The sequence below is a fragment of the Schistocerca serialis genome, chromosome 2 (assembly GCF_023864345.2).
Source record: "Schistocerca serialis cubense isolate TAMUIC-IGC-003099 chromosome 2, iqSchSeri2.2, whole genome shotgun sequence".
Taxonomy (NCBI): Eukaryota; Metazoa; Arthropoda; class Insecta; order Orthoptera; family Acrididae; genus Schistocerca; species Schistocerca serialis.
Window position 1 is genome coordinate 1,025,794,489 of NC_064639.1, and position 22,900 is coordinate 1,025,817,388.

The following is a 22,900-nucleotide window of genomic DNA, read 5'->3' on the forward strand; positions in this document are numbered from 1 at the left end:
ATGGCCATTAGGGATGTTAGTGTAAAGGGATTGAATTTGGGAGTGGGGCAAAAAGTGCAATCTTTGGACAGAACTGATATTTCTGTGGGGCTAAGGCTTCTGCTACAAAGGTTCTTGATTGTGTTTCAGGTCTGTTTAGGTTCTGGATTCTGTGTGTCCACTTTGATAGCTGCCACCCATTCCATACCAAGAAGTCCCATCCATACAGCCTAGCCACCCATGGTCGTTGCACCTGCAGCGACGAGCGGTCCATTTTGAAATATACTGAGGTCTCACTGAAGCCTTTACAAACAGTAATTATCCTCCCAACCTTGTACAAAAACAAATCTCCCATGCCTTATCTTTCCGGTCTCCCACCACCTCACAAAGTCCCACTGTATGGCCACAGAGGAGCATTCCCCTCGTAACCCACTACCACTGAGGACTGGAGCAACTGAATTACATTCTCTGCCAGGGTTTTGACTACCTCTCATTGTGCCCTGAAATGAGAAATGTCCTGCCTACTATCCTACCCACCCCTCCCACAGTGGTATTCCGCCATCCACTGAATTGATACAATACAGTCATCCATCGCTACACAACCCCTACTTGCTGAGTTGGCGATTTTCTCTGCCTGTGGACTGGATGTTTGTGTTGTCCTCATCATATCTTCATCATCATCGTTTGTGAGAGTGACTAGATTGGATTGTGAAAAGAAAATGGACTGTGTAAAAACTGGGACTTTGTATGGGCGCTGATGACTGCGCTGTTGAGTGCCCCACAAACCAAACTTCATCATCACAACCCCTGCTCCCAAGTCCTTAGCTCATGGCTCATACCTCTGTATAAGACCTAGGTGCAAGACCTGTCCTATACATCCTCCCACCACCACCTACTGCAGTCCAGTCACAAACATCACGTATGCCATCAAAGGGAGGGCTACCCGTGAGACCAGTCATGTGATGCTAAAACTAAGCTGCAACCAATGTGCTGCATTCTATGTGGGCATGACATTCAACAAGCTGTCTGTCCGCATGAATGGCCACCGACAAACTGTGACCAAGAAACAAGTGGACCTCTCTGTTGCTGATCACGCTGCCAAACATACATCCTTCATTTCAATGACTCTTCACAACCTGTGCCATATGGATCCTTCCCACCACACCAACTTTTCTGAATTGCACAGGTGGGGGACTTTCCGTGCAATATGTCCTACATCCCCACAACCCTTCTGGTCTGCCATGCGGGATTAGCCAAGCGGTCTAAGGTGCTACAGTCATGGACTGTGCGGCTGGTCCCGGCAGAGGTTCGAGTACTCCCTCGGGCATGGGTGTGTGTGTTTGTCCTTAGGATAATTTAGGTTAAGTAGTGTGTAAGCTTAGGGACTGATGACCTTAGCAGTTAAGTCCCATAAGATTTCACACACATTTGAACATTTTGAACCTTCTGGTCTCAACCTTCGTTAGTCATTGTCCTCTCCCATCCAGCCCTTTCTCCATTCCCATTCCAGCACTACACAGTCCTCATTCCTCCCTCACACCCAGTCTTTTTACTTCTCTCCTTTTCTGCTATCCCTCACCCCCACCTCCCCACCTCTCTGCTCCCTCTGTGTAACCTCCCAACTGCATGTAGCTGCTCTACCCTCTTTCCAGCTCGTTCTTCCATGCTCCCCAACAGCACGTCACTGTCTGCCATGCCTACCCTACTGTCCCTCCCTCTCCCCGCCCCACCTCAGCCTCCTCCTTACTTCCAACCAGTCGCCACTCCAATCATGCACCAGTGCTACTGCTTGCAGTGTGGCCTCAGTTGCCTGAGACTGCAGTCGTGTGTGTGAGTTGTGTTTGCGTGAGTGTGTATGTGTGTGTTTGCCGTCTAATTCTGACGAGGGCCTTACTGACCGAAAACTTTTGGGACAGATTTTTTATTGTGCCTATGTGTGGCTCAGCATCTTTGCTATATGTTGAGTGACAACTTCCCATTTCACAATATTATTACAAAAATTCTTTTCTAACAGATAATTTTTTAGGGTGTTTCTCCATTATTTTCGGTCAGTTGTGGAAGTTGGTTGTTTTTTAATTCCCTTATGTAGTAAACTAATCTGGGTTTTTGTTTTTGTTGTGGTGGCTGGATCTGTTCAATGCTCATCTGTAGAGGAGACGTGTTCGGTGTATACTGAACAATGTTTTTCTTTCTGTGGATAACTGCTTGCAAGATGTATTCACATGGACTTATCAAGAGTCCAATAGCTGTAAACAATGTAATGCAGTGAATTCTCTTGCTACTTCCATCCATCCATCCATACATATTTCAATTAAATCCATCATACATTGATCTATATATATTTAAATAAAAATCCGCTACCACATTTTCTGTCTGTATGTTCAGGCTAATCTCAGAAACTACTGTAGGGATTTTAATACATTTTTTACTAGCAGATAGACTGATTCTCAAGGAAAGTTTGTGTATATTATTTATACATATTTCATGCAAATTGATTGGGGCTAAGATGAATAAAAGTACATTGCTGGTTTGAAAATGTTGCCCTTGCTGATTTAACAGTGACTGACAGAACTCCTTGTAAGCACAGCTCTGTGCAGCTCCAGCCTAACTGAAAACCAGCAAATGCTCCACTCCCTTTGAGGTACCAACAACAGGCAGAATATGTTCGACTCTGTGCAATCAGTGTGGACATACGTTAACATATTCAGATACTAGCTGTTTGGATGCTGTGAAGTTATGCATAAGACCAGTAAACAAATCTCCACTAGCGAGAACAAATTATAAGCATTTTATGACCCTTTTTTTTTTTTTTTTTTTTTAAAAGTGTTTTAGCTACATTTTATGAACAGCAGTGTACTTTATAACCTAAAGTGCGGCAACCAAAAATTAGCAGCATGCTCATAAATGTTGGTGAATTCGTGATCTGCTTAAAGAAGAAACAGACATGGGCATGATATTCTCGACACCTCAAATATAGAGGTTATAATGGGATTCAGAAATTCCTTGTGGTTGACTACAGACGATTTTGAAAAATTTTTGTGTATTTTTGGAGGATGCATTTGGAAAAAAGGTGACAATTTCAGACTGTTGATTTATAATTCTCTCAGATTAGCAATCACACTTTGCACACCCAATTCACTGCACGTTTTTTGAACAGTGGGCAGTGAATTACTTAATCTTGAAGCATTATAAGCTATCATATGAGAACAATTGCATGGTGAAATACACATGAATCCAAAATTTATGGTTTTTAATTTTTTATGGAAAAAGTAAAACTTTTGTGATGCTACTTTGCTTCATTTTCATAAAGGAAGTGTTTTCAGTGGTGCAGCAGATGACTAAGCTTTCAGCTTTCTGATTTCCTTGAATCAAACCTGAATGTGGACTCAGTTCTTTATGTGGCAAAGTGAAAAAGTCTACCACAAAACATACATGACAAAGAATTGCAGCAGTGAGTCTGAACAATGAATTAATGCTTACCAAGTTTTACGAGGGGAGTGTTGTCATATGCTAAACATTTAGATCGAGCATGATTTTTTTCATTTTTATTTTGTCTTATTTGTGGTTCTCAGGCATGACCTACTCACCCAGCCTCCAATAGATGATATGCTATAAATTAAACACTCTCTCTCTCTCTCTCTCTCTCTCTCTCTCTCTCTCTCTCTCAGGCGCACGTGCCTCCAATACATGATATGCTATAAATTAAACACTCTCTCTCTCTCTCTCTCTCTCTCTCTCTCTCTCTCTCTCTCTCTCTCACGCGCACGTGCCTCCAATACATGATATGCTATAAATTAAACACTCTCTCTCTCTCTCTCTCTCTCTCTCTCTCTCTCACGTGCGCGCCCACACACACACACACACACACACACACACACACACACTCTCCCTCCCCCTCTCTCACTCTCTCTCTCTCTCTCTCTCTCTCTCACGCACACACGCGCGCATGCACCCACACACACACACACACACACACACACACACACACACACTTTGCATAGAATGTTCACATTGTTTGTAAACATATTAACACTTTGGGTCCTGAGCCATTGCGCGCGGTTGTCTACCGTAAAGACTGGCTGATTTTAACGTATTTTAAGCTACTACAACTCATTAAAGGTTTCAGTTATAGCAATAAAATTACTCTTAATGAAAAACCTAGACTTTCTTGTTTAAAACCATATATAATACCTTTCTCTTGAATTAATACATACTTTTGACAAGTGTTATTATTATAACATTGTTTTTGAAAAAAGGAAAAATTGATCAATGGTATATTCACTGTATTTTCTAGAAGGAATTTTTTTTTTTTTTTTTACACAAAAATTGTAATTATGATGGATACAGTATGTCTTATCTACAGTAACCTCCTGTAACTCTTTTAGGATGCAATTTTGCTCTTTGTGTGGTAAATTTTGATGCGCGGCATTTTGCACTATGCTACTTTACATTCACTACACTGGTAGCTTGTGTCTTTTCGCCACACTTTGCCAGAAACTTCCTTATTTTCATAAGTGTAACTCCTTTCCAGTTTGATAATGAGCAGGTGGGTGAAAGGGAATTTGTGCTTCATAATTTCCTGATGCATTGTTGAGCATACAGATTAGTTTGTTCCTTTATCTGTTTCATCATACTGTCTGTCAGGAAATATAAAAAAAAAATTCTAGAGGTGCACTGTTCTGGTCTAAACTGACAACATTGCAAATTCCAAATTGTCCTGAGAATAGATTGATATCTGGTGCACAATCAGTAGTCGTCCAACCTTCCTCAGAATCGGTTTGGCGCGCATGTCTCGGCTTCCCCCTTGCTGTTAGTCTCACTCTTTCTCGCTGTTAGTCTCACTCTTTCTTCAGGCACAATATCGACGGGATTACTTGCTGCTGAAGTGCTTGGACACCTGCTCTCCTCTTCTGAGTCTATCAGAAGAGTAGTATTTGCAAATAAAATCATAATTATGTACTGAGAGTTTTTTCAGTGAAAATCTGAACAAAAATTATAGATGTTTTGTTGTCAGATTTCTTTACCTGAACTGCCAGAATCTTCTTCTTGAACATAGTCCACATCATCATCATCAGAGTCATCTACAATATTTTCCTCTGACAAATCAACGTCAATTTCTTCTAAATCACGATATAACTCGCGAGCAATTTCTTCGACCATCAAGCCACGCTTCACCATGTCAACGCTACTGACACCGCGCGGGAAAAGATCGCCGCTCACAAAACCCGACAAATAAAAAGGGAAGCACACCTTTCACAGCATGCCCACACTATCTAGTGACCAATACTCGAACTACAGTCCATGCAGCGCCTCCCAGACAAGCGGGAGCCGTAAGAACACACAAAGGAAAGAAGGGGAAGAATGAGAACACGCGCCCATAAAATTACAGGCGCCGGACTTTTGGGCAGGTCGCGCACGCCCGTATTTTTATGGGCGTCGGCGCCTAAGTGTTAATAAAATCATGATTAGCTCCAGTCATTGCCATGAGATGTCACACCAAACACCAATTAAATATGGAAGAGATAACAATCCTGGTTCCTAAAAACTTTCCTGTCATGGACTGCTTGAATTTTTTTTTGAGTTGTATGTAAGTGATGATATTCAGTTACCTAACATTGTTCTCTGAATTTTATGCAAAACTCTACACAATGGCCTGTAAACAAAATTACCACTATGCCAGACAGGTCGACTTTTTTTAAGTCTGTGTGGATATTCTGATCATTGGTTCCCTAGGAGGTTATGCTGTATCTCCACTGCCTGGAAAAAAATCACCCAGAAGAGGAGGAGAAAACAAAATGAAACTTCACCATTGAAGAGGGTATGTGATGTTATTTCAGTGATTACAAAATCGATGCAAATTTACCAAGAACTTGTCAATATGAGTCTGCTTGTCAGTATGATGTTGCACCCCCTCTGACCTGGTTTAACACACTGATTTGGTTGAGAAGGATGACGTAAAACCATAGTATGCTCTCCTGAAGTAAGCTGGTCCACAACTGTTGTAATTGGTCCTTAATATCACAAATACTGCAACTGGGATAGAGTCGGCATCTGAGCTGGTCCCACACACTGGGGACTGATCTGGTAAACTTGATTGTCTTGAGAGTGCCTAAACATTATGCAGACAGGTCACAGGGACACCTGCCAGGAGTGACCAAGCACTGTCCTGTTGAAAAATGGCACCACGATACTGTTGCATGAAAGGTAACATATATGGTCACAGGATGTCCTTAACAGACAGTTGTTGCCATCAAAGTTCCCTCAATAACTAGCAGTCGTGACCTTAAGTAATACCCAGTTGGCTCCCACACCATGACACTGTAAGTAAGCTCACTATGACTTTCCAAAACATTAGGAAAATGGGACCTCTATTGTTATCTAGGGTAGTGCAGAACTGCAATTCATCACTGAACACAGTGTGATGCCATTCATCAGCAGTCCATGCTCCCCAGTTATGGCACAATTCCAAACACAGCCGTTTGTGTTGTAGTGTTAAAGGTAGCCTACGAGTGGGACGGTAATTCATTTATGCAGCTGTTGCTAGTCTTTGACCAATGGTGCTGGATGAATTACCAATGGTGCTAGACGACACAGAATGTTGCAGGGAGTCCATTACTTGTTCTGAGGCAGATGCAGATGTGAAGGGGTTATAATGTGTTTAGAGCACAATGTAATGATCCTTTCTTGTAGTGGCCAGACATAGTTAATCAGTTGTTGATGATGAGTAGGCCTGTACTCAAGCATTACAACATTGGGTCACTGTCACATCCAAATGACCATCAAATCTGGATATTGCACTATTCATCCAGCTGACTAAATGGAAACCCACAATGTGGCCCCTTTCAAACTAGTATCAGGTGTGATGACACTATCTCACATGGGTGTGCAGCATCTCCATGTCCTTCACAGTTGAACCGGGATATGATCACACAGTGGGAGTGGAGGGCTGGATATTAATTCTGATGAGGTTGATTGTATCCTGATTTTATTAATTAAAGATTGAGACAGAAGAGCTGAAGCTCTCAACGGTGACTGGCACATTATGTCCACTTGTTACTCAGGCTGCATGGAGGCATCTTCAGCACCCTGGTTGCAGAGACTTGTGCACAGCAGAATTTCCAATGTAGTGCCCTTGTAGAGCCTGAAACCATCACCATAAATCACTACAGCAGCATTGGTGATAGCTTAGTACAGACTCTGATGACCAATATGACATTAAAGAAAATCCTTTAAGAGCAATTTAATTTGCCCTTGAATGCACTCCCATTCAAAGCTGAGGATATTTAATGAAATCATTCCTTCAGTCAAAACAGTTGCTTTGTGTGTGCATAACGAGAACTATGCAACCCATCTTAAAATTAATAATCTGTATAACCAAGAGTACTATTTAAGAGCGGCCCTTAAAATTACAGATACAACAAGCTCATCATATCTCAGCAATAAATTTAACTAGAACTAGTCATTTTAAAGCTGGAATAAGACTTTACCAATGTAATTTAGAAAAGAATTATGTAATTGTCAGTTATTAGACAACCTTAAAAATAACCAAAGCTGCTTTGGCAAACTAGTTACAAAGGCCCCTAATAAGCAATTAAATATGCAACTCTACTGAAATACTGTCCAAATATACCTGCTAAGTGTATTTTAAAATAGGAGTGTAACAAAACATCAAGGTGATAATGGTAACTTCAGAATGGGTGTGCAGAATTTCTCAATGGACACACTACACACTGCCAGTGCAATGTGATTTTAAAATAGGAGTATAACAAAACATCAAGGTGATAATGGTAACTTCAGAAGGGGTGCACAGAATCTCTCAATTGACACACTACACTCTGTCAGTGCAATGTGGCCACACAGCAGACCCACTGGATAACAGGTTGGCTTTGCTGCCTTGACTAAATACATCTCACAACAACACGTTTTCAGGTGTATGATGCCAGTCCACTGTGTGTACCCTTGAATAATCAGACTAGCTATGTTGTATGGGTTAACCACCAGGCAGTGCAACTGCACCCAGATCAATAATTTCAGTCAAATCAATAACTTAAATGAAATAGATAACTACAGTGGTTCACCACTACTAGATTAACCAAGGAATTGTACAACTACTTCTTGATAACGTACCACACAGAATAACTTCCACAAGATCCTTTTTAGTCAATAAAGACTGTGTATGACACTCAGTCATGGCCAGAATGTTTGCCCCCAGCAGCTGAATGGTCAGCGTGACGGATTGCCAATCCTCTGGGCCCGGGTTTGATTCCTGGCTGGGTCGGGGAATTTTCTCTGCCCAGGGACTGGATGTTGTGCTGTCCTCATCATCATCCTATCATCCTCATTGACTGCAGGTAGCTGAAGTGGCAGCAATTTGAAAGACCGCCACCCTGTGAATGGTCTGCCTGACGGGGGGGGGGGGGGGGGGGGGGGGGGAGGAGGAGGGAGGGGGGGGCCCCTAGCCATACCATTAAATAAAAAAATGGCCAGAATGAAATCATTTCAAAACATGAGTCTGCTCCCGGAATTGCTTGACCATCCAACAACATAATTCAGATCCACAGCATTCCTTCCTCATTACAAGGTTTGCTGGTGCATAACCAGACATAGATCAATTGTCAACACTCCGCAACACTTACTCAAATAATCAATTGCAGAAAATGGCCAGATTAAGGAAGTCAAAAGCATAAAGCCATTTTAACTTGTAGGTGTTCACAAACATAGCTACACTCGCCTCGGATTCTCAACTTCATGAATTAAGCATTAATCAACACACTGTGGCAAGGAAAAACTATTTGACACAAACTGACATTGTTGTTGCTATCAAGTTTTACTGAAATATACAGCAGCAATGTAAACAGGGGTATCCTTCATGGCTGTGTGCCGGCTGCTGCTTACTTTCATGTAAATTGATGTGAATGGTGACTGAGCCATAACTCAGTAAATTAAAAATACCATTATCAACTTTGCCAATAACAGTGTAACGATCTGCAAACAAGGCAGCGAACACTTGGAACCAACAGCACCACTCTATTGGCGATTACACTGGCCCATACCTTCGCTGTGACCAAGCAACTAAACATACCAATCAGCAGTGGTTAATCTATACAAGCAATGACACCTTTTACCATCTCGAGGCATCCGAATTACAACCATGTTCTGCTGAACCAAATAGAATACCAGGACTACGGCAAACACCAAAACTCGACATATACGCTTAGAGTCCTTAAACAATATTCTTTTTGTAATCATTGACAACAAGCAACTCAGAGCCTCCCAGAAAGCACTCCGTCCTCTTGAACACTCCAGGCATCAGCAGTGCCTCTCGATAGCAGTGCATGCATGGTAGGTGAAGCAGCAGAGGAACTACTGAATCAATGGCTGTGAAGTGATTTCAAAAGTGCCAGAGAGAAAACAAGTCAGCACTCAATGATTACTCAAGATATGACTCTTCATGCCCCTTATACAGTCTACTGAGATTAATAACAAAACTAAGTGTGAACAACAGTAACACACTTTGGTGGCCATTCCACCTGTTACAGAGAATTGCAGCTCTAATCGTTTATATACTCCCAATGGTGTGCATGTGCACAAAGTTACATTGATGTCTGACCATATCTTCTGGATACTGAGAGGATATGAGACTTTTTGCTGTTGTATTGGTAAGGATTTCAACAAAGAAAAGAAAGTCCCTTATAAAAGTGAATAAGTGTACATACTTGTGAGTCATTCCATGACAGATCAATACAGAAAAGTACCATTTTTGACTCAATCAAGTCCAAATTTCCTCAAATTTGATGTGTTCATTGCACATGTCAAGGGAGTGAAAATGCCAAATTTCAGAATTGTAGCACAAGCAAAACAAAAATATAGCTGCCCAAAGTTCTAAAAAATGTGCGGAAAATTTGACAAACATTGCTGACAAAAATGGCTTTAACATCTATTCTAATAGAGATATAGCTGTGAAACAGATAATTTAGGAAAGGATTAATAACAAGCTTTCAGAAGACATCCAACATAGCCATATTCATTAATGTGTGTAATTAAGGTCAGTGACGTTGACCTTTTACCTTGAATATCTCAAAACATGTCACCTTCAGAATTTCTGAAAAAATGTATTTGCTTCTTTATGGTACATTACATAACATAGTAAAAAATCAAGGTGAGATGGCATTTGGAACAGAAGATATAAATTAATATCTACAGCAATGTGATACAGTAAAGCAATACCAGTTGAATGCAAACTGTAACAGAATGACATAAAGTACTGAAAAACTGTTAAAAAGATGGTGTTATAGCAGTTCACAGTAAGGTAACAATATGAACAGGCCATTAGCAGTCAATTGTAATATACAAAGTGCAAATGAGGATGATTGATATTATCAGTGACATAATGACAGACCACAAAATATGTGATATATGTAGGAAATTGATGGCTTTTGCAAATGTCAGACTTAATACTATGGTTATATTTACACTTTTAAAATACACTACATTGTAGCTGTTGCTTCTTATGTCTATTTTTTACATTTATCACATTACAACTGAAATGCTAATGCCTCATGTTACAATCACTATCTTAAAATTCATTGAAAGAATATAAACATTTTTCTATTAGAAAAGATTTTAATTTTGTTTTAAAAACATTTCCCGTGTACATTGTTAGAGCGTTTGGTAGCTTGTTATACCAAATCAAACCACTGATATGTGGACTTCTACCAGTCATCTTTAACGTTGTTCTGTTACGGAAATAGATACACTTTGTTTCAGTGTTGAAATCATGTACATCACTGCCCTTGATAGCTTCTGTTGGTTGACTTATAAAAAATGCAACTATTTTGAAGATGTACAGAGAATATATTGTTAGATATTTGTACTGCACAAACACTTCACGACATGAATCTCTATGTCCCATCCCATGTGTATGTCTTAGTGCTCTTTTCTGTAGTAGCAGTATCCTTTTCAAATGTACATCAGCTGCACAGCCCCTTAGTTCAATTCTATATTTGAGAAAGGGCTAAAGTGTTCCATAATATACTAATTTCAGTGCTTGGCTAGGAACTATCTTTGCGAGCTAGCTGTGGAGATATACGGCACTACTGACTTTTCCACATACGAAATTAATGTGGTATGTCCACCGCAAATTTTCATCAACATACACACCCAGGAATTTACAGTTACCATTTTCTGTTGCAGAGATATTACACACACTATTCATATTGTTGTGGTGAGAACTGCCTGTTTTAAATGTCACTAGTTGAGATTTGGTGACATTTACCTAGAGTCCCTGATCATTGAGGTATTTTGTTATTTCTGTTACACCACTAGTAGCAAGAGATACTAGCTCATTAGATTCCCTCCCATAGAATAAGACTGATGTGTCATCTGCATGGCTTACAATATAGGAGTTAATGGTTTGTGCAATGTCGTTAATATACACTCCTGGAAATGGAAAAAAGAACACATTGACACCGGTGTGTCAGACCCACCATACTTGCTCCGGACACTGCGAGAGGGCTGTACAAGCAATGATCACACGCACGGCACAGCGGACACACCAGGAACCGCGGTGTTGGCCGTCGAATGGCGCTAGCTGCGCAGCATTTGTGCACCGCCGCCGTCAGTGTCAGCCAGTTTGCCGTGGCATACGGAGCTCCATCGCAGTCTTTAACACTGGTAGCATGCCGCGACAGAGTGGACGTGAACCGTATGTGCAGTTGACGGACTTTGAGCGAGGGCGTATAGTGGGCATGCGGGAGGCCGGGTGGACGTACCGCCGAATTGCTCAACACGTGGGGCGTGAGGTCTCCACAGTACATCGATGTTGTCGCCAGTGGTCGGCGGAAGGTGCACGTGCCCGTCGACCTGGGACCGGACCGCAGCGACGCACGGATGCATGCCAAGACCGTAGGATCCTACGCAGTGCCGTAGGGGACCGCACCGCCACTTCCCAGCAAATTAGGGACACTGTTGCTCCTGGGGTATCGGCGAGAACCATTCGCAACTGTCTCCATGAAGCTGGGCTACGGTCCCGCACACCGTTAGGCCGTCTTCCGCTCACGCCCCAACATCGTGCAGCCCGCCTCCAGTGGTGTCGCGACAGGCGTGAATGGAGGGACGAATGGAGACGTGTCGTCTTCAGCGATGAGAGTCGCTTCTGCCTTGGTGCCAATGATGGTCGTATGCGTGTTTGGCGCCGTGCAGGTGAGCGCCACAATCAGGACTGCATACGACCGCGGCACACAGGGCCAACACCCGGCATCATGGTGTGGGGAGCGATCTCCTACACTGGCCGTACACCACTGGTGATCGTCGAGGGGACACTGAATAGTGCACGGTACATCCAAACCGTCATCGAAGCCATCATTCTACCATTCCTAGACCGGCAAGGGAACTTGCTGTTCCAACAGGACAATGCACGTCCGCATGTATCCCGTGCCACCCAACGTGCTCTAGAAGGTGTAAGTCAACTACCCTGGCCAGCAAGATCTCCGGATCTGTCCCCCATTGAGCATGTTTGGGACTGGATGAAGCGTCGTCTCACGCGGTCTGCACGTCCAGCACGAACGCTGGTCCAACTGAGGCGCCAGGTGGAAATGGCATGGCAAGCCGTTCCACAGGACTACATCCAGCATCTCTACGATCGTCTCCATGGGAGAATAGCAGCCTGCATTGCTGCGAAAGGTGGATATACACTGTACTAGTGCCGACATTGTGCATTTTCTGTTGCCTGTGTCTATGTGCCTGTGGATCTGTCAGCGTGATCATGTGATGTACCTGACCCCAGGAATGTGTCAATAAAGTTTCCCCTTCCTGGGATAATGAATTCACGGTGTTCTTATTTCAATTTCCAGGAGTGTATATAAGGAAGAGAAAGGGTCCAAGGATTGAGCCCTGTGGTACACCTTGTTATACAGGTTCACTGGTGGACTGGGAGTTCATGATTTTATTATGTAGTTTGTATGACAATTTAGGGCTTTGCTTACGATTCAGCAGGTATGTGGTTAGAAGATTCATGGCTTGATCCCCAATACTATAAGATTTTAGCTTTTTCAGAAGTACCCTATGCTCTTGTCAGGTCCACAAATATACCTGCAGTCTGCATCTTCTGGTCCAACAGATAGTAAACTTCATGGATGAACTGAGTAACTGCTGTGGTTGTACTTAGCTCTTTTCTGAAGCCATGCTGTGAATCTACAAGCAGTTTATGTTTTGTGAAAAAGGCACTTAGCTGAGAAAGGATAATACAGGCACATCTGTAGCCTAAGGTATCAATTTAGTTGCATTAAATGATAATCTTGTATCCCTTGGACAGTGGTTGGTGGAAAAGAAGACACAGAAAACATATGCTCAGAAAAATGTCAAGGAAATGTTTGAAGTATTCCAAAGTAAATATGAGAAAATGCTGAGGATGAAACAAATGTGGAAACTGAAATTATAATGTAACTGAAATGGAAATTTAGATCTACCACCATAAGATCCAAATGTTGACACTTTTTCCAAAATTTTGGAGAATTTGAAAGACTGCAAATGAATTTGGTGCCTCAAACTATTTAATGAGGAAGGCAAGATAATGAGTCACATATTGTGATATCTTAGTAACTCCTAATCCGAGACCTGGGCGTGTCCTTAGTAAACATATTGTGAAGTATGTCGTAGAATTCTCCTAAGAGAAGATATCTCATAAGCCGCTGTTTGCCTGGGAAGAAGGATTTTGTTTTTGTCAAGGAAAATGGTTCCAGGGTTCATAAAAGAAATGAGTGATGTTGGGAAACCTGAATGAGCTGCATCAAGCATTCAAAGATAAACACCCAGGACTGAAAGTAGGATTATTCAAATTCTGCCAGTTACAAGCCAAGAACTGAGTTCTGGCTGATGCAACCAGTTCTAATTGTTCATTTGTGTGCAGTATTCTCCAAAATGTGAAGCTCATGTCGGGAGGTTCCAGACTGAAGTAGTAAACATGTGATCCAACTCTCGACTTAACACATACAAACACTGTCCTGCTCATATCATTTGTAATCTCGCCAAGCTGAAGTGTTGTAATTATATCAGCACATGAGAACAGCCTAGGTACACAGTCTTTTTTGACATACGTGGGAGAGTTGTTTGACAAAAATGGAATTGATGAAACTGTGAACATCTACAAGCTGTGAACATCTACAAGCTGTGAACATCTACAAGCATAACAGCACTCCAGACTTTACTGCCTTGTGCAGAAAAATGGAATTGATGAAATAATATTTAAACTGTGGATGTCTACAAATAGAACAACTCTCCAGACTCACCTGCCTTCTGTGGAATACTTCTTGGAAAACCTCATCAACAAATTAAAAAAGTTCTTGCTCCACTCCTTCATAGCCATCTAACTGTTTGAATTTCTGCAACATCTGAAAGAGACACTTTTTGGCAATGAGTACGTGGTTATATGTGATTTTGCAGAGAATTATGAATTTGGCCTGCACGATTAGATCCAGTGATTTCACTGGAACAATGCACAGATTACTATTCATCCTTTTGTTGTTTATTAGAGACAACCAGAAACCTATAGAATAGATCACATTTTATTTGTTATCCTATCAGAATGCCATAAATATGACATGATGAGTATTCGTATTTTCCAGTGTCACTTGGTTAACTCCATGATATCCTGTTTCCATTAAACATGCAAGTACATTTATTACTTCTCAGATGATGCTGTAGCTCAGTATAAAAACTTCAAAAATTTTGCAAACATATCTTTTTATCAGAATGATTTCAGTGTCTGTGGAGAGTGGCATTTCTTCGCCATATTAAATGATAAAGGTCCATGCGATGGTATCACAGGTACCATCAAGACTTGCTTCAGTGCCAGTCTGCAGTGCATATATGACACACAGATGGTGACACCCAGACAGTGGTTTTAATTGTATTCCAACAACATTACAGAGTGTCACTTTTGTTATAAAACTAACAGTGAATATGATTAAGAAGCATCTCTCCTTCAAGAGCATTTGCAGCAATTGCATGTGCCCACTTGTTACATTTTGTTATTTCCATCGGCCTTAACAAAATCTGAATGAAGGTTTTCTCCAGTTCACTATGCATCAAAAGTGAGTATCTAACACAGAGCCAAGAAGATTCATACCTCGGTGATATCGCTGGGTTTTTTTCATGCATTGCTGAAGGTAATTGATTTCTTGTTTTGAATGTTAATGAAGATACCAGTGTGGTTTCAACTCATTTTTATACCTCAAGAAACCTGACATTTTTACTGGGGGTAAGAAACTGAACCCAGCATCGTACCTGCCATCTTTCTGGTGTAAATACGTAGTTTGTATAAGACATATAAATCATATCCAAAGTTCTACATGTCTGTTGTAACTTAATGGCTGTTACACACATCCCACCATGTTACAATGTTATGAAAAAGATAGTCGCTCACCATATAGTGGATATGCTGAGTCACAGATAGGCACAAAAAAAGACTGTCACAAAATAAGCTTATGGCCAACAGGGACGAAAACACACACACACGCACACACACACACACACACACACACACACACACACACACACACACGCAAATGCAACTCACACACACATGACAACAGTCTCTGGCAGCTGAAGCCACATTCACTGACAAACACAGTATGGCTTCAGCACCGGAGACTGTGGTCGTTTGTGTGTGTGTGTGTGTGTGTGTGTGTGTGTGTGTGGTCTTTTTTGACAGAGGCCTTGTTGGCCAAAAGCTTACTTTGTGACAGTCTTTTTGTAGTGCCTATCTGAGTAGCAACTATCGTTTTCATAACATTGTTACATTCCATATGAATTTTCCACAGTCATATTAAGTGATTTGAATGATCAGGTTACTTTATAACTATATCTTGGTGATTTTCTCATTTTTTAAATGATACAAGTTTTGCTGTTTCAAAATTATTTAATGAACTTTAAAATTTCCACATGAACTTCCAAATTTGATGTATTTGTACCTCACTTGCATTTGAATAGTGACATACAGTAAGACAATGTTTTCTTTTATTTGCAGGACATTCAGACAAAATAAATTTTCTCATTTATGAAGCCCGTCTTAACCAGTTGCATCAAGTATCTTTACAACAAGAAAATCAGCTCCAACAACAATCTAGTGAACTGGAGTTAATGAAAAAGGCTCTTTTAGATGCAACATCCATGCATAAAGTTAAATCTAATGAGTCTGATGTTCAAATGTATGTTAATACTGCCACTGAGCAGCATATGAGTACATCATCAAGTTCATCATCTAGCTCCACCTTGAATACCGCTCACATGCCTGGAAAATTTTCCAGTTTTCCAGGATCTAAGGGTTCATGTCTCAGCTCTCCAGAGAGATCTGTATCTATTTACATGGTAATATATATACAAACAGATGTTTACCTATTACAGAATCCCTTCTAGCATTCTTCAACCGCCATGAAACTCTATCTTGTACCTTATGAATGTACTTAATATTTCAAGTGTAGAATTAGTAATCTACAACCTTCCACCATAAGACTGCACCCTCAACAAGATCAGATTGGGCTGTAGTTTTAGTGTATTCTATATGACATGTATGAAGTGGTTGTTGTTGTTGCTGTTGTTGTGGTCTTCAGTCCTGAGACTGGTTTGATGCAGCTCTTCATGCTACTCTATCCTGTGCAAGCTTCTTCATCTCCCAGTACCCACTGCAACCTACATCCTTCTGAATCTGCTTAGTGTATTCATCTCTTGGTCTCCCTCTACGATTTTTACCCTCCATGCTGCCCTCCAATGCTAAATTTGTGATCCCTTGATGCCTCAAAACATGCTCTACCAACCGATCCCTTCTTCTAGTCAAGTTGTGCCACAAACTTCTCTTCTCCCCAATCCTATTCAATACCTCCTCATTAGTTACGTGATCTACCCACCTTATCTTCAGCATTCTTCTGTAGCACCACATTTCAAAAGCTTCTATTCTCTTCTTGTCCAAACTAGTTATCGTCCATGTTTCACTTCCATACATGGCTACACTCCATACAAATACTTTCAGAAACGACTTCCTGACACTTAAATCTATACTCAATGTTAACAAATTTCTCTTCTTCAGAAACGATTTCCTTGCCATTGCCAGTCTACATTTTATATCCTCTCTACTTCGACCATCATCAGTTATTTTACTCCCTAAATAGAAAAACTCCTTTACTACTTTAAGAGTCTCATTTCCTAATCTAATTCCCTCAGAATCACCCGATTTAATTTGACTACATTCCATTATCCTCGTTTTGCTTTTGTTGATGTTCATCTTATATCCTCCTTTCAAGACACTGTCCATTCCGTTCAACTGCCCTTCCAAGTCCTTTGCTGTCTCTGACAGAATTACAATGTCATCGGCGAACCTCAAAGTTTTTACTTCTTCTCCATGAATTTTAATACCTACTCCGAATTTTTCTTTTGTTATCCTCATATAAATGTGTCGCAATAACATCAATCTTGAGAATCAATTGAACAACTCTGATGGCTGTGAAACTGCAGTACCCAAAAATAATGACCCAAATGAATCCATGCTTGGAGAATATGTGTAGAACAGTGCATCAGCATCTTGAAATTAAGACAAAATTACAATCTTAGATGTATTCCCCCCAGGGGCATTGACTTATAAAAAATATTGGAGGGACCCATACTGGGGGTCTTGCCCTGGGAAATTTTCTAAATTTTAGATGAAAAATAGTGAGTTTTAAAGTTTTTTAAAAGTATTTTAGAGTCATATGATCAACATTAGAACCCCGAAAACTGGACTCTCGATAACTCCTCACTCCAGAAAACTTGACAAGCCTGTCACATTTTTTGGCTTCGAAAAAAGAAACAAAACATAAATATGCACAATATTTTCATAAAAATCTAATTTAATTTACACTGATAATCATGCTTATAGACTATTACAAAGCAGTGAATGTATAGCTCTGAAAAGACTAAAATTATATTTAAATAAATCGTAAACTATCATTAAAACAACAAAACATAAAATATTGCTGTCGCACAGCAATAGAACTTTGATTAATAAGTGAAATAGCTAATTCAAGCTTCATTTGAATAAGGCCCTGGATTCATTAAATAAAAACAATATCTCAAAGTTAATGCTTTAATACAGTTAATGAGGTCAATACAGTATGCCTAATACTTTCAGTCAAAAAGTATGTAAATAGCGGGTTTTAATTGGGTCTTACACCCTAAGAATATTTAAGTATTTGAAAATAACTAATACAGTTTTATAGTAACATAGTAATACAGTACTAAACTAGTACTAATATTTTAAAAATGAAAATTTAACATTTTGTGTGTATTTAATTCTCTATTTTATAAAGATTTTTAATATTGCTCTAAACGCCATTATTAGCGCTAGAGTGTCTTTAGAAAGATGCAAATGTTGACTGTCTGACTGGATTACTGAATATGAAGTCATTGATGACTGGTCGGATATCCAATTCATCCAAAACATCTCAGTGGGCATGAAGAATAGCCAAGTTGTTCAATCGCTTCTGTCCCATTGTTGACTGGAGACATGACTTCAGACATCTAAGGGCTCTAAATGACTGTTCTGTTGTTGCTGTCATGATTGGAACTACTTAGAAAAGCTTAATGCACTTCACATAACGTTTCTCTAACTGCAGGCTCTTGTGTAATGTACTTTTGTACATCACACACTTTTTTTAAGACCAGTTGTTTTTTATTAGTGATATCGGCTAATATATTCAAGTGTAAGTGCAGTCTCTCAATGTCTAGGTCATTTTTGAAAAACTCAGTTGATTTTTCCAAATTTGGTTCACCTCTGTTTACTAAAAGCAAGCACCCTTGTTCAACTGCAATGACCTGTGCGAGTCCAGTTAAAGCAAACCGCTCAGTAATGCAAGATTGCACTGTTTCACAAGCTTCAATGTAAATAGCTTTGTAGTTTGGGGTTTTGAAGGTGTGCGGTGAGCTGGCTTCGTTGTTTTCATACTTCTTTGGTATACTTTGATTCTGTGGAAGCGAAGGATCATCAACTTGTGAAGGTTTTCTTTTAAACACAATTCCCAAAAGTGTTCAACACTATCACGCCTTCCATTCAATATACAATTCAAGCCTTCATATATTTTTTCCAAATCAGCAACACTTAGATGAGGGCATTGAATTTTTTCATTGACATCCTCTACTGGGTTCATTGCATGCTCTGTTTTGTCATCGGCAGAAAATGTTCCAAAAAACTCTACAAGTTCTTCAAAGTTTTTCAATATTCTCAAGATACTAGAAGCTCGCATAGTCCATCGATTCGGGTAAAGGGGTCGTAGACCAGCTTGGTTGTTGGCGCTGTCATGGCGCATGCTTCTGAAAAGTCCCATCCTTTTGTTGGATTCGCTTTCAGTGTTTATTAAGTTCTTGGCTAAAGCTATAGTATTACTCATAGACATAAGATGGCGGAGACTGTCTAAAACTGCTGAGTCTAAATTGTGAGCAGTGCAGTGCACATATCGTGCTTTTGGTTGTATATCCAAAACTAACTTTTTTAGTCCTTTGAACTTACCTCTCATATTTGAGACACTGTCCTTATAAGTTATACATTGACAAATGAAGACGAGTAAAAAGTCTTTTAAAATACTAAACAGATTTTGTGATTCAGTGTTGGGGGTCTCGTATAAGCCAATAAATTCTTCATTGATGATTAAGGAATCATCGACAGTACGAATACAAAATGACACTTGTTCATGAATCGAAGAATCCCTTGTTTCGTCAACCATAATAGAAAAATGTTCAGTCTTCTTGATTGAAGCCAATACCTTTCTCAACACAGACTTTCCTATTAGATCATTGATCTCGTTTTGAATATCGTGGAACATCTACTTATACCCCGAACGCCCTAACGAATCTTTAAACTTAGGTATGTCATTCTTTCGGAGTTCCAACAATTGAAAAAATTTGAATTTACATCTTTGTGTCCTCTAATTGCTAGTCCTTGTCGGCATGGAAATTGCACGGTTGTAAAAATTGTCTCAAGAGCTAAACGGCCTTTCTTCATATCACTATCTAACTGTTAATTCAATTGGGAAGCCACACTTCGTTTGTGATAGAATTTAGTTTCAGAACACCTTCTTTAGGCGTAAACATATTTTCACGAAGACGGAATTTTTCCAAAGCCTTTTTGCAGTTAGAAAACAAATGCATCTTCTTTTTTTGAAGGAAATTGTAATAGATTTTTAGCATTTGCCTCTGTGCAGGTTATGCAAAAAACTTTTTCGGTAGATGCTTCATATTCTAGCCATGTGTATTTGATCAACCAAGACTTCTGAAATGATCTTCCCTTATCAGATTGTCCAGATTTCGGCTGTGAATGGTTCTCGCCTGAAGACGACGAAGCAATTGATGACGGAATAATTGTAGGAGGTTGACTTGCAGTATCATCAACTTCCAAGCGTGCATTTTTGGTAACAAATTTATCCATTGCAAACTTAATTCTCAATACACTAAGAGACTAAAGTAAATGAATAAAAATAGTCATATAAAATAGTCCACTAGACACTAAATTTGGAACACTAAACATATCTTCAGCATGAACTGAATGAAACTATCCACACTGAATGACTGTGACAGCAGGGTGAGCTTTATATTGCCGCGTCGTCGTAATCTCTCGAAGCATCAAGGTGACGTGAGGGGGAGGGTTCCAGGTGCTTCTGCTCCAGTCCTTTTGATGATGCTGTGGCTGCAGTGCTGGCGTGCCTGCGCCAGACTTTACCCGAAGGTTCACAAAAGGGGACAAATTCTAAGTTTTCCCACAGCACCGTAACACTGTCATGATTCGCACCACTCATTTTTAGTTAACTTGCTTACTACCATAATAATTATTTGTTTTAACTCATTACTGAATGTATTTTAAAAGGTAGCTATCGTCAAACAAGGAAAATAAAAAATTCCAACGTAATTTTGTGATTTTACTAAGCATAATATAACTAATAATTTTCTTAAATTATTGGAGGGCTCCATCACCTGAAACGAGTTTTTGAGGGGGCTCGAGCCCCCTCAGGCCCCATGGAGTTGGCACCTGTGATTCCCCCCTTGTTTGAGTAGGAAAGTCAGTGTTATGCCAATCTCACCCAATGCAGAGGCATCAAATGAATTTCAAACCTGACAGCAAATGCCAGGGTGCTTCATTGAAATGAAAGGGCCCAATGTAACCATCAGTGAGTTTTACTGGGGCAGAATGATAGATCCCCAGTAAATGGGTTTGGTATAATGTTACACTCTGACCGTACAGGGCATGCTACTATGGGCATGTAGAACCAGTTCGTAGAAGAAGGCTGTATGAAGTGACAAATGGATAGTGGACCGTGTAATGTTACAGAGCCACTGGATGATCACTTTCTTGTCCACGTAGTAGTAACAGACCAAATAGCTTTTGCCACAGTGGTGGCTTGGCACTGGAGCACTGCAGTGGGGATGGATCAAACTATTGATTGTACAACTCCAGCTACCGCAGAATTGTGAAATTTTTGTCATTGCATAGGTTTCCATTGGTCAAACACACTTCTGACTGCGATTGGCATGTGAGTGCCATTGTTGGTGTATCTTGTGGCAAAATGTGATGCTCACTACAGTGATGGTTCATTTTGTGTTAAACACTATCATAATGACCATAATCTGCCACCCTACATTCCTGTGTGATACAGTAGACAAACTTGAAGTGTGATGTTTTGGTGTGCTAGTAGATAGAATATGTGATCGTGTCTCGTATGTATTGAAATCAGTGTGAATATGAACTATCACATTAATGAAGTTTTAGGTACTGCCCTCCCCTCTCCGTTTAGCAACTCTACATGCCACATTTGAACACAACAATGCCGAGTCACATGGGTGATGAGTGCAAGTCTTCTTCTAAGAAGGGTTCCACAAATTCTGGGTTGTTGGGTTTTCATGAATATCCCAAAATGTATCAAATTACTGTTTCTCTGGACCTTTTTTTTTTTTATGATGCTCTAGGAGAAGGCTTACTGAACAGAATCGTGGCCAGTAATGAGATGTAGGTTTCAAATGCTAATGGAGAGACAAATGGGTGCTCAAATTTAGACGTCAAACTGCCTCGTAATAATAATAATAATAATAATAATAATAATAAAACCATGCCAAACCATGCCAGCCAGAAAGATTATTGCTTCAGTTTCTTGGTACACTAAAGGAATCTTGTTTGTAATTTTTATGGAATATTGAAGGTCAATCAATTCAGTAACTTCCTGCGAGATTTTTAGAAAACTGAGAAGAGCCATTCAAAACAAGCAATGCATCTTTTTGACTACCAGTGTCATGTTTTGTGTGTAGTGCTCAGTCACTTTTTGTGTGGCAAACAAAAGAATTTTTTAACTTCTAGACTATCACCTGGCCTTGTTCCTAAATGATTTCCACCTGTACGAGCATATGCTAATGTTACTTTGTTACCAACTTTTTGCTCTGATAAAGAACTTCAAGATGATGTCACAAGCGGTCTGCAGTCACAGACAGCAGAAATTTATATAGAGGGAGCTTGTCAACTTCAAAGAGATATGATAAATATTAAAATTTGATTGATATGTAAAGAGGTAATATGAAGCTGTAGTTTTAATATTTTTCTAATAAATTAGCTTTAAATTCCAGTATCTTATAAATAGCCTAATGGAGGCTTGTTATCAAATTGCTCTCATGTAGGGTACTTACAGTTGGTTTCATATTTACTGAAGAAGACTTGGCAATGACAAGTTGTAGTTGAACATTCTTAAGTTAGGTTTTTGCTTTCTGTGGTGATCATAGAACTATTAAAATGAAATTTTGTATCTCTTATAATGTTGTTATCATTTCCTAACAGCTGGTGCACAGAAGGTAATACTGATTAGTTACAGTCAAGTGTATTAAATGAACTCCTCCTTACACAGACAACTCTGTGTGAATAATT

General features: G+C 40.0%; 1 protein-coding gene across 2 annotated transcripts in view; it reads left to right on the forward strand.

Annotated features, from left to right (window-relative positions):
* LOC126458436 (cilium assembly protein DZIP1-like) overlaps positions 1–22,900 on the forward strand; it is a 289,883-nt gene that overhangs the window by 103,892 nt on the left and 163,091 nt on the right. For both annotated transcript variants that reach the window (XM_050095490.1, XM_050095491.1), the window contains exon 8: positions 16,004–16,344. In XM_050095490.1, coding sequence (XP_049951447.1) covers positions 16,004–16,344 — 341 coding nt within the window. The remainder of the gene's footprint in view (positions 1–16,003; positions 16,345–22,900) is intronic.